General features: G+C 43.7%; 1 protein-coding gene across 1 annotated transcript in view; it reads right to left on the bottom strand.

Annotated features, from left to right (window-relative positions):
• Window positions 1-12,500, bottom strand: part of LOC138854526 (metabotropic glutamate receptor 6-like) — a 94,306-nt gene that overhangs the window by 79,546 nt on the left and 2,260 nt on the right. The window contains exons 2-3 of the mRNA XM_070098300.1: window positions 818-940; window positions 409-583 (exon numbers count right to left, since the gene is read on the bottom strand). Coding sequence (XP_069954401.1) covers window positions 409-583; window positions 818-940 — 298 coding nt within the window. The remainder of the gene's footprint in view (window positions 1-408; window positions 584-817; window positions 941-12,500) is intronic.

Genomic DNA, 12,500 nt, shown 5'->3' with positions numbered 1-12,500 from the left:
TGAGTACACACACACACACACACACACACACACACACACACACACGTACACACACACATACACATACTATGTAAGGGACCAGGAGCTACATCTCGCCCACACAATAACAAGAAATGTAACAGCAAACAAGACAATTAACTCCCAATTACCAATTATAAGAACCACCCCAATTACCTTTATAATTGGTAATTAAGTAAGTAACAAGTACCTGAAGTTAGTAACAAGTACCTGAAGTTAGTAACAAGTACCTGAAGTTAGTAACAAGTACCTGAAGTTAGTAACAAGTACCTGAAGTTAGTAACAAGTACCTGACGTTAGTAACAAGTACCTGAAGTTAGTAACAAGTACCTGAAGTTAGTAACAAGTACCTGAAGTTAGTAACAAGTACCTGAAGTTAGTAACAAGTACCTGAAGGCGTAACCGAAGGCCATAACAGCGTCAGAGACGAACTGGAGTTGAGCTTCGAACTGTGTGTTAGAAGTCGTAAGTTTCTCTGTTCCAGTACACTGTCTGGTGTAGCCTCCGTTGTAGGGAGTTCTGGAACTGTTAGCGTAGCGACACCTGAAGTGGTCCTCCCAGTACTCTGTTAGTTAGGTGAGAGAGGCAGTAGGCAGTTAGAGCGGCAGTTAGTTAGTGGGGCAGTTAGTGAGGCTGTTAGTGGGGCAGTTAGTGGGGCAGTTAGTGGGGCAGTTAGTGGGACAGTTAGTGGGGCAGTTAGTTACTGGGGCAGTTTGTGAATTAGTGGGTGAGATAATTAGTCGGGCAGGTAGTTAGCGAGGCAGTTAGTGGGGTAGTAAATGAAGTGGTTAGTACTTACCTACAAACCAGGGGTTCCTCTTGTTGTTATCGACAGTAAGACTAAGAAAGTAGTCATCGAAGCCACGTACTGGGTTGGCTTGTGGCTGGACTGACAGTGTCCCCTCTACCTCCGCTTCATTACCTGTGGGGGAAGTACCAGGGAGTGAGGGGAAGTACCAGCGAGCAGGGGAAGTACTAGTGAGCAGGGGGAAAGTACTAGTGAATGAGTGAAAGGAAGTACCAGCAAGCAGGGGAAGTACTAGTGAGCAGGGGGAAAGTACTAGTGAATGAGTGAGGGGAAGTACCAGCAAGCAGGGGAAGTACTAGTGAGCAGGGGGAAAGTACTAGTGAATGAGTGAGGGGAAGTACCAGCAAGCAGGGGAAGTACTAGTGAGGGGCGGGGACAGTACTAGTGAATGAGTGAGGGGAAGTACCAGCAAGCAGGGGAAGTACTAGTGAGCAGGGGGAAAGTACTAGTGAATGAGTGAGGGGAAGTACCAGCAAGCAGGGGAAGTACTAGTGAGCAGGGGATGTACCAGTGAGTGAGGGAAGTACTGAGAAAGTGAGAATAATACCAATAACATTATTATTACTACTACTACTATTACTACCACTACTACTACTACTACTACTACTACTACTACTACTACTACTACTACCACCACCACTACTACAACTACTACCAACACCACTACCACTACTACTACTAACAACAGTGGTCTTGATCTTACCAGAAGAGACCAGTGATCTTGTATATAAATGGTCTAGAGTACCGACAAGGTAAGGAGTAAGACACAGGTACAACATCTGGGTACCTTTATTTATAAATATCTCGCCGTCCAGTGACTTGATCAACACAACGACACAGAGTCAGTGAAGAGTGTCGTCTTGAAGACTCCGAAGCACAGGTAGGGTTAGGTAAGGTTAGGTTAGGTTAGGTTAGGTTAGGTTAGGTTAGGTAAGGTTAGGTTAGGTTAGGTTAGGTTAGGTTAGGGTTGGAGGTTAGGTTGTTAAGTTAAGTTGAGTTAAGTTAGGTTAGGTTAGGTTAGGTTGGGTTAGGTTAGGTTAGGTTGGGTAGGTTAGGCAGGTTAGGTTGAAGGTGAATTAGGTTGCAAGAATAGGTTAGGCAGGTTGATGTTGTTATTGTTAGGTTAGGTTAGGTTAGGTTAGGTTAGGTTAGGTTAGTTAAGCAAGTAGGTTGTTAGGTTAGGTTAGGTTAGGCCAGGTTAGGTTAGCTTAGGTTAGGTTAGTTAGGTTAGTTAGAAGTTAGGTTAGGTTAGGTTGGAGGTTCAGGTTAGGGTGATTGTTAGCTAGGTTAGGTTAGGTATTAGCAAGGAGTTCAGGTTGAGTTAGGTTAGGTTGAAGAAGTTAGGTTAGGCCAGAGTTAGGTCAGTTAGGTTAGGTTAGGCCAGGTTAGGCCAGGCCGGGATTGGCCAGGCAGGTTAAGTGCCAGGCCTGGAGGCCGAGGCTGGAGGCCAGGTTGAGTTAAGTTAGCTAGGCATGAGTTAGTAGGCCTTAGGTTGTTGTTGCTGCCAGTTAGGTTAGGCTTGTGCTTAGGTTAGGCTTAGGTTAGGTTGGGATTGGTTGAGGGTTAGGTTGAGTTAGGTTCTTAGGTTAAGTGGCTAGGTTGAGCTAGGTTAGGCAAGTTAGGTCTAGGTTAGGTTAGGTTAGGCTGTTGGAGTTAGGTTAGGTTAGGCTTAGGTTGGCAGGTTAGGGTTGTTCAGAAGTAAGTTAGTTGAGGCCAGTTAGGTTGATGCTTAGGTTAGGTTAGGTTGGTTGACGGTTGGAGGTTAGGCTAGGTTTGTCAGGTTAGGTTAAGTTGGAGAAGAGGTTAGGTTGGAAGAAGTCCAGGTTAGGCTTAGGTTAGGTTAGGTTGTTAGTTGAGTTGTGTTGCTTTAGGTTAGGTTGATTGGCCAGGTTCAGGAACGTTAGGTTAAGGTTAGGTCCAGGTTAGGTTCGTTGTTGGAGCTTGAGCCAGGTTAGGTTAGGTTAGTTAGGTCCGGGCTTAGGCCAGGAATTAGTTAGTTGTTAAGGTTCAGGTTGTGGTGAGGTTAGGCTAGGTTAGGTTGTGTTGTGGCTAGTTAAGGGGCCAGGTTGTGCTAGGTTGAGCTTGGTTGCCAGGCAGGTTAGAGGTTAGGTTCCGGTGATTGGTAGGCTAGGTTAGGAATCAAGGTTAAGGTTAGGCCATTAGGGCTCCAGGTTGAAGAATTGTTAAGTTAGGTTAGGTTAGGTTAGGTTAAGGTTGAAGAGTTGTTGTTAGAGCTTAGGTTAGGTTAGAAGAAGTTAAGAAGTAGGTTAGGCTGAGGTTAGGTTAGGTTAGTTGTTAGGTTAGGTAAGGAATTGAAGATAGGTTAGTTAGGCTTAGGTTAGGGGTTAGTTGAATTGCAGTTGTGCTAGGTAAGTTAGGTTAGGCAGGTTAGGTTGGGTTGTAGTGAAGTTGAGTGCCAGGTTAGGTTAGCTGCCAGTTAGGTTGTGAGTAAAGGCTTGAAGTTAGGTGCAGGTTAGGTTAGGTTAGGCTAGCTGAGTTAAGCAAGTTAGCTTAGGCCAGGTTAAGGTTAGGTTAGGCTACAGGTTAGGTTGATTGGGTTAAGGTTAAAGTTAATTGTTAGGTTAGGTTGTATGGAGGTTAGGTTAGCTAGGTAAGGTTAGGTTAGCCTTAGGCTGGCAGGTTGATGTTGGAAGGTTGCTAGCCTTAGGAGGTTGTAGGTTGGCAAAGAGGTTAGGTTAGGCTAGGCTATGGTAAGGTTAGGCCTTAGGTTAGGTTAGAAGAGTTAGGCCAGGTTAGAATTGAAGTTGTGTTAAGGTTAGTAGGTTAGGTTAGGTTAGGTTAGGTAGTTGTTAGGTCAGTTAGGTTGAAGTAGGGAATTAGTTAGTTAGGCCATTGGGGTTAGGTTAGGTTGAATGTTCTGCTAGGTTAGGCCAGTGCTTGTTAGGTTAGGCTGTGCTTGTGTTGTGCAGAATTAAGGTTGAAGAAGCAGTTGTAAGTGCTGCCAGGTTAGGCAGTTAGGTTAGGTTAGTGTGTTGTGCTGAAGTTAGGTTAAGTTAGTTGAGAAGGTTAGAATTGGCAGGTTAGGTTAGCAGTTAGGTTCAGGTTAGGCTTAGGTTAAGTTAAATGAATTAGGTTAAGGAGGGTTGATTGATATATTGAAGTTAGGTTAGGTTAAGTTAGGTTAGGTTAGGTTAAGGTTAGGTTGAGTTAGTTGAGCTAGGTTAGTGGACTTAGGTTGAGTTACAAGAATTAAGTTATTGGCTAGGCCAGTTGAGGCTTAGCTTAGGTTAGGCTAAGGTTAGGTTAGTTGCAGAATTAGGTAGGCTGCAAGGTTAGTTAGGCTAGGCCTAGGTGGTTAGGAGCTAGTACCAGTTAGGCGAAGAAGAAGTTAGGTTAAGTTAAGGATTCAGGTTGTTGCTGTTGAAGTTGCTGATTAGGTCAGGTTATTGGCCAGGTTAGGGAAGGTTGAGCTTATTGCTAGTTAAGGCTAAGGTTCAGGTTAAGGTTGAGGCCAGGTTATTCCCTTGCTAGGCTAAAGGAAGTTAAGAAAAGTCAGTTAGGTTGTGCTTGTGGGTTGAATAGGCCAGTTAGGTTCTGTTAGGTTAAGAAGAAGGAAAGTAGTTGAGGCGGTTCAGGTTAAGGTTAGGCTAGTTGAAGTTAGTTAGGTTAGGATTAGGTTAGGTTAAGAAGTTAGGTTAAGTTGAAGAGTAGAGTTGCAGTTAGGTGGACAAGAGGTTAGGAGGAAGAAGAGTTAGGTTAGGTTAGGTTGATGTTAGGTTACAGGTTGAGGAAGAAGAGGGGTTGAATGAGGTTGCCAGATTGAATGTGCATGCGAGCTAGGCTAGGTTAGTGTTCTGTTGCGCTGTGTGCTGCCAGCCTTAGGAATAGCTTAGTTGTGATTGAATGAAGTTAGCTTAGGTTAGAATTGAATTGTTAGGTTCTAGGTTAGTTAGGTTAAGGACGAATGGGAGAAGTTCAGCTGAGGCCAGGGGTTAGGTTAGGTTAGGTTGGGCTAGGGTTAGGTTGAGAAGTAGGCTAGGCTAGGTTAGGTTAGGTTAGGTTAGGTTAAAGAGTTCAGTTAGGTTAAGGTTAGAAGAAGGTTAGGTTAGGTTATGAATTAGAGACCAGGTTAGTTAAGAAGCAGAATGAGAAGAATGCAGGTTAGGCTTGGTTGTTATGGGATGAGGTTGTGAATTAGGTTAGAATTGTGCTTAGTTGAATGACTTAGGTTGAGTTAGCTAGGCATGAGTTCAGAGTTAAGAAGAGTTAAGTGAATGAGTTGGTTAGGTTAGGCCTTAAAGAAGTTAGTTAGTGAGGTTAGGTTAGGTTGAGGTTAGGCTTAGGCCAGAATTAGATTGAGGTTAGGATTGTGGCTAGGTAAGAATTGAGGAATTGAATGCTTACAGTTAGGTTAGGTTCATGTTAAGAATTAGGTTAGGTTAGTTGCAGTTAGAATGGTTAAGCTAGTTGGAGGTAGGCTTAGCGAGAATGCCAGTTAGAAGTTAGTAGACAGCGTTAGTTAGCTGAGGCCAGAATTGTGGCTGAGCCATGTTAGGTTAGGTTAGGTTGAAGATAAGGTTAGTTATGAATAGGCTAGGCTTAGGTTAAGGTTCAGTTAGGTTAGGTTAAGTTAGGTTACAGTTAGGTTAGGTAGGTTAGGTTGGGATTAGTTAAGGTTGATTCAGAGTTATTAGGTTAGTGGAGGTTAGGTTGAGGCTTAGGTTAGGTTAAGTTCCACCGAATTGAGGTTAGATTGATGAGGCCAGCCAGGTTGTGCTGTGCAGCTTAAGTGCCATGTTAAGTTGAATAAGCAGGGGCAGCCTTGTGCTTAAGTAGGTTGCCAGGTTAGAATTAGGTTAGGTTAGTAGAATTGAAGGTTAAGAGGCTTATTGAAGGAGGTTAGGTTAGGTTACGGGTTATGTTAGGTTAGTTAGGTTAGGTTCAGTTGAGGTTGGATTAGGTTAGAGTTAGTTAGGCAAGAAGTTAGTTGGAGGTTCCAGGCAGGCTAAAGGTTGAAGTTAGGATTAAAGGTTGAAGTGATTGCTTTGTGAGTTGCTTAGGTTGAAGCTAGAGTTAGGATTGTTAGAATTGCAGTTAGGAATTAGATTAAGGCATAGGTTAGATCCAGGTTGAAAGAATTAGGCTAGGTTAGCTGAAGTTAGAATTGAGATTAGGTTAGGAATTAGGGTTAGGTTAAGAAGAAGAAGAAGTTAAGTTGTTAAGAAGAGCTTAGGTTAGTTAAGTAAGTTGCCAGGCCGAATGCAAGTTAAGCAGGCCAGGTTGTCTGAATACAAGAATTAGTTGAATAGGTGCTAGGTTAGGCCTAGCTAAGGTTAAAGTTAGGAGTTATGTTATGTTGTGCTAGGTTAGAAATAAAGAAAGAAGCCAGGTTGAAGCCTTAGGCCCAGTTAAGTGCTGAATGCTAGGCCAGAAAGCCATGCTAGGTTAGCAGGTTATTGAGCTAGGTTAGTTGTATTGGATTATTGTTGTAAATTAAGAAGAATTAGAAAACAATTAGAATTGAGGTTAAGGAAGAAGAAGTTAGGTTAGTTACAAGTTAGTTACAGAATTAGAAAATAATGTTAGGTTGGAGGTTAGGTTAGGTCAAGTTGAAGAGTTAGGTTATGCTTAGGTTAGGTTAGGTTAGGCTTAGGTTAGGTTAGGAGGTTAGGTTCAGTTGTGCTTAGAGCCAGGTGCAGGCCAGGTTAGGCTAGGTTGCGTGTTATGCCAGGTTAGGTAGTTGGCCATTGTTGAGTTGGTTAGGTTCAGAGGAAGAATTGAGCAGTTAGTTAAGAAGAAGAAGAAGGCAGTTGAGAGGCCAGGTTAAGGAGGTTGCCAGGTTGTTGGAAGTTAGGTTAAGGTTGAGTTAGGCATTGGGGAGGTTAGGCAGGTTAGGTTGTAGTTAGTTACTGATTGTTGTTGCTGTGCTAGGTTAGGTTACTAGTTAGGTTCAGTTAAGAAGTTGGAGGTTAGGTTAGTTAGTTAGGTTAGTTAGTTACAGTTAGGTTAGAGTTGTTAGGTTAGGTAGGTTAGGTTAGGTTGATTGGAGCTAGGCTTAGGTTAAGTTAGGTTACGTTAGGGTTAGGAATAGGTTAGGTAAGCCAGTTCGTTGAAGGTTAGGTTAGGCCAGGCCTTAGGTTAAAGGTTAAGTTGCTAAGTAGCTTAGTAAGTTAGGCCAGGTTCTGTGCTGTTCAGAGTTAGTAGCTTAGGTTGGGCTGAATTGAGTTAGGTGATTGGGTGGCCAGGCCTTGAGGCCTTAGGCCTTGAGGCTTGAGGCCTTAGGCCAGGTTGGAGGCTTGTGTTGTTAGGCCTTAGGTTAGCTAGGTTAGAGGAAGGAGAAGTTAAGGTTAGGCCAGGCTTGCCTAGGCCAGCTTAGTGCGTTAGGAATGATTGGCCAGGTTGTTGCCTTAGGTTAGGAAGGCTAGGCTAAGCCAAGGTTAGGTTGAGTTAGGCTAGGCTAGGTTAAGGTTAGGTTAGGTTGAAGGTTAGGTTAGGTTAGGTTAGGTTAAGGTTAGGTTAAGGTTAGGTAGGTTAGGCTTAGGTTAGGTTAAGGGTAAGGTTAGGTTCAGGCTTAGGTTAAGTTGCTAGGAAGGAGTTAGGCTAGGTTAGGCAGGTTAAGGTTAGGTTAGGCTAGGTGAAGCTTAGGTTAGGTTGTTAAGTTGAAGTTAGGTTAGGCTAGTAGGTTAGGTAGGAATGAAGAAGGCAGGTTGTGCCAGGCCAGGTTGTGTTGTGCTAGGTTAGGTTGCTTAGGTTAGGATTGTAGTGTTGTGCTAGGTTGGAGGTTAGGAGTTAGTTAGGTTAGTTAGGTTAAGATTAGTTAGGTTAGGTTAGTTTAGTTAGTAGGTTGAGAAGTTAGGTTAGGTAGGTTAGGCTAGTTAGTTAGGTTAGGTTAGGTCAAGAAGAGTTAGAAGATTGGCTAGGCCTTGTAAGGCTTAGGCTAGGCTAGGTTAGAGTTAGGTTAGGTTAGGTTGAAGAAGTTAAGGTTAAGGTAAGGTTAGGGTTAAGAAAGTGAGGCTTGGAGGCGATTAGGTTAGGTTAGGTTAGGCCAGTTAGGCAGTTAGTTGTTGAAGTTGTGCTAGCCAGTTCTAGGCTGAGTTGTGCTAGGCCAGGTAGCAGCTTGTAAGAAGAAGTTAAGGTTAGGTTAGGTTGTGTTAGTAGTTAGTTAAGTTGAAAGGTTAGGTTAGGTGAGGTTGAGGTTAAGGTTAGGTTAGGTTAGGTTAGGTTAGGTTGGTTAGGTTAGGTTAGAGTTAGGTTAGAAAGGAGTTAGGTTAGGTTAGGTCAAAGTTGCTTAGGTTAGGAATAAGGTAGGTCAAGGTTAGGTTAGGTTAGGCCTTAGGTTCAGGTGAAGTTAGGTTAGGTTGAAGTAAAAGAATTGACAGAGTTAGGTTAGGTTAGGTTAGTTAGGCTAGTTAGGTTAGGTTAGGTGTTAGGTTAGTTAGGTTAGGTTAGGAAGTTAGGTTGAGGTTAGGTTGGTTAGGTTAGGTTAGGTTGAGTTGTCAGGTTAGGTTAGGTTAGGCCAGTGAGTTAGGTTAACGAGCCAGGTTGTGCTAGGTTAGGTTGTTAGGTTAGGTTAGTTAGTTGAGTAGGTTAAAGAATTGCCTTAGGTTAGGTAGAAGTTAGGTTAGGCAAGTAGGTTGATTGGCCTTAGTTGTGGTTAGCGGAGGTTAGAAGGCAGGCTTGTGCAATGAGTGTAGTTATTGGTTAGGTTAGGTTATGCTAGGTTAAGGTTAGGTTGAAGGAGTTAGTTAGGCTAGGTTAGGTTAGGATTAGGCTTAGGCCATGGTTAGTTAGTTATTGCTTAGGTTAGGTTGATGGCTTAGGTTAGGTTAGGTTAGTTAGGCTTAGGTAAAGGTTAGGTTAGGTTAGGTTGAGTTGAAGTTAAGAATGAGGTTAGGTTAGTTAAGGTTGAAGGAAGGTTGTGCTAGCTTAGGTTAGGCTAGGCAAGGTTAGGCTAGGTTATTGTTAGGTTAGGTTAGGTTGTGTCATTGGCCAGGCCAGGTTAGTTGTTAGGTTGAGGCCTTAGGTTAGTTGTTGCCAGTTAGGCCGATGCTTTAGTTAGGCCAGGTTAGGTTAGGTTAGGTTAGGTTAAGGTTAGTTAGGTTAGGCAATTAGGTTAGGTTAGGTTAGGCTTAGGTTGTTAGTTAGGTTAGTTAGGTTAGGTTAGTGAAGGTTGGAAGGTTAGGTTAGGTTAAGAATTAGCTAGGTTGTGCTTAGTTGAGCAGGGTTAGGTTAGTGGCAAGAGGCCTTAGGTTAGGCTTAGGTTAGGTTAGGTTAGTTAAGGTTAGGCTTAGGTTAGGTTAGGTTAGGGCTTAGGTTAGGAAGAAGTTAGGTTCAGTTAGGTTAGGTTAGGTGGTTAGGTTAGGTTAGGCCAGGTTGAGTTAGGTTAGGCCAGGTTAGGTTGCCAGGCCTTAGGTTAGGTAAGGGCTAGGTGATTGTTAGGTTAGGATTAGCCTAGGCCTTAGGTGCAGTTAGGGGCTTAGGTTAGGCTGTGAATTAGGTTAGGTTAGGAAGGCCAGTGCCAGGGGTTGGTAGGCCTTGAGCTGCTGTGCTCCAGCCAGTTAGGCTAGGCCAGGCCAAGGTTAGGCCTAGAATTGGTTAGGAGCCAGGTTAGGTGCAGGTTAGTTAGCCAGGTTAGGTTGTGCTAGTTGTTCTTAGGCTTAGGCCAGGTTAAGTTAGTTAAGGTTGTTGTTAGGTTAGGTTAGGTTAGGTACAGTTAGGTTAGGTTAGGTCAGTTGAGAAGGTTGGGAGGAATTAGGTTAGGTTAGGCTTAGGTTAGGTTAGGTTAGGTTAGTTAAGTTAAGGTTGGGAGGAAGGTTAGGTTGGAGGTTAGGTTAGGTTAGGTTAGGTTAGGAAGTTAAGGTTCAGATTAGGTTAGGCAGGTTGGGAAGTTGAATGCTAGGTTAGGCCAGGTTGGTTGGGATTGAATCCAGTTAGCCAGGTTGTGTTGGGATTGGAGGTTGAGTTAGGCTTAGGATTGGTTAGGTTGAGGTTAGTCAAGGTTAGTTATTGAATTAGTTAGGTTAGGTTGTGGGGTTGATTGGTTGTTAGGTTAGGTAAGTTAAGTTAGGCTAGGTTAGGTTAGGTTAGGTAAGGTGAAGAAGAAGGTTAGGTTGGGTTAGGTTAGGTTAGGAAGAGGTTAGGTTAGGTTAGGTTAGGTTAGGTTAGGTTATGCTTGGATGGTTAGGTTAGAAGTAGAATTGAAGGTGAGTTAGGTAATTGAGTTAAGGAAGAGTTGTTAGGTCAGTGTTGTTGCAGGTTAGGTTAGAGTTAGGCTTAGGTTGGTTAGGTTAGGCCAGGTTGGGATTGGAAGAAGTTAGTTAGGAAGGGGCAAGAAGAAGTTAGTAAGGCTAGGTTGAGTTACAAGCCATTGGAAGTTAAGTGGCAGAATTAGTTAGGCCTTAGGTTAAGTGCTAGGTTGAGTTAGTAAGGATGAAGTTAGGTTAAGGCTGGAGGTTGTTGCAGGTTAGGTTAGGCCAGGTCAGGTTAGGTTAGGCTCAGGTTGGAGAATAGGTTGAGGAATTGAACCAGGTTCCAGGTTAGGTTAGGTTAAGTTGTCCAGGTTGTTAGGTTAAGTTAAGTGAATTAGGAACAGGCTAGGCTTGGGAAGGCTAGGTCAGGTTAGGTTAGCCAGGTTGGTAGGCCAGGAACTAGGTTACGTTAGGGGTTGATTGGAAGGAAGGGCCATTGCCAATGAATTGGTTAAGGCATTAGGCTTAGGTTAGGCTTAGGCATTAGGCCAGTTCAGGAATTGAGTTAGTAGGCCATTGGACCAGTAAGCTTAAGCGAAGGAATTAGGTTAGGCCATGGCCAGTTAGGTTGGCCCAGCCAGTAAGCCTGGCTGAGGCCTTAGGTTAGGCTTAGGTTGAATGTAGGCCAGGTTGTGTTCAGGTTAGGACCAGGCCTTAGGTTAGGTTGTAAGTTAAGGCCTGGGATTGAGTCCAGCTAGGCTTAGGTTGGGGAGGTTAGGTTAGGTTAGGAATTAGGTTGAGTTGACTTGGAAGGTTAAGGTTAGGTTAGGTTAGGCCAGGTTTGGGGTTAGGCTGTGTTAGGTTAGGTTAGGTTAGGTTAGGTTAGTTAGGTTAGGCCAGGTTAGGTTGAGTTAGGGTTGTTAGGTTAGGTTAGGCTTAGGTTAAGGCTTGGAAGTTAGGTTAGGTTAGGTTAGGTTAGGTTAGGTTAGTGCTTAGGTTGTTGGATTGCTTAGGTTAGGTTAGGTTAGGTTAGGTTAGGTTAGGCTTAGGTTAGGTTAGGCTTAGGTTAGGTTAGGTTAAAGGTTAGGTTAGGTTGGAGTTAGGTTAGGTTAAGGTTGTTGTTAAGGTTGGGAGGTTAAGGTTAGGTTAGGCTTAGGTTAGGTTGAGTTAGGTAAGGCAGGTTAGGTGGGCAGGAAGCCAGGTTAGTGTGTGGCTGAGTTAGGTAAGTTAAGTTAGGTTAGGTTAGGCTAGGCCAGGTTAGGCTGCCAGGCAAGGCTAAGAAGTTAGGTAGGTTAGGATAGGCAGGTTGGGAGGCTAGGCCTTAGGTTAAAGGTTGTTAGGTCAGTTGTTAGGTTAGGTTAGGCAAGGTTAGGTTAAGTTGTTGTTAGGTTGCTGAGCTGAGCTAGGTTGGAGCTTAGGTTGTGCAGGGGTAGGTTGGAGGCAGGGGCGAGGTTAGGAAGAGTTAGGCTTAGGTTAGGCTTAGGTTAGAAGTTAAGGTTAGGTTAGGTTAGGTTAGGTTAGGTCAGGTTAGGTTAGGTTAGGTTAGGTTAAGGTTGAAGGAATGGAGTTAGGCTTAGGTTAGGTTAAGGCCAGGTTAAGGTTAGTTGAAGGTTGCAGTTAGTTAGAAGAAGAAGAAGGTTAGTTGAGGTAGTTAGCCAGGCCTTAGGCCAGGCCAGGCCAGGTTGTAGGCTTGAAGTAAGGTTAGGTTAGATTGTGTGGCAAGGAAAAGCCAGGCAGTTGAGGCCAGGCTAGGTTAAGTTGTTAGGCCTTAGTTAGTTAGGTTGAGGTTAGGAAGAGGCCAGAATTGTTAGTTAGGTTGCTAGGTTAGGTTAGGTTAGGCTAGGTTAGGTTAGGATGCCAGGTTAGGCGAGGATTAGGTTAGTTAGTGATTGCAAGTAAGAAGTTGAGGTTAGGTTGAATGAATTGAAGTAGGTTAGTGAAGCAAGTTAGGTTAGGTTGAAGTTAGGTTAGAATTGAAGCAAGTTAGTTAGTTAGGTTGGGATTGGTTAGGTAGGAAGAATAGGTTAGGTTAGGTTAGGTTAGGATTAGGTTAGGTTAGGTTCCGGTTAGGTTGAGGTTAGGTCTTGGTTAGGCTTAGAAGTTCAGTTAGTTAAGTTGGTTAAGGTAAGGAAGAACAAGTTAGGCCCGGTAGGTTAGGTTAGGTTAGGTTAGGTTAGGTTGAGGTCAGGTTAGTTAGGTTGGTTGGGTTAGGTTGGGCAGGCCAGTTAGGTAGGTTAGGCAAGGTTGAAGTTGGTGCTAGGTTAGTTAGGTTGTTAGGTTAGGTTGGGAGTTGCTGAGGCTTGGGTAGGCCAGGTTGTGCTTGTGTGCTTGAAGTAGGTTAGGTTAGGTTGATTGTTAGGAAGAAGTTAAGGTTAGTTGAAGGTTAGGTTAGGTTAGTTAGTTAGTTGTTAGTTAGGTTGAAGTTAGGAATTAGGTTAGGCCAAGTTAAGGTTAAGGTTAGGTTAGGTTAGGTTAGGTTAGGTTAGGTTAGGTTAGGTTAGGAATTAGGTTAGGTTAGGTTGATG

Source organism: Cherax quadricarinatus, chromosome 62 (genome assembly GCF_038502225.1).
Source record: "Cherax quadricarinatus isolate ZL_2023a chromosome 62, ASM3850222v1, whole genome shotgun sequence".
Classification (NCBI taxonomy): domain Eukaryota; kingdom Metazoa; phylum Arthropoda; class Malacostraca; order Decapoda; family Parastacidae; genus Cherax; species Cherax quadricarinatus.
The sequence above is the reverse complement of the archived record's forward strand: the minus strand, read 5'-3'. Positions and strand labels throughout refer to the sequence as shown.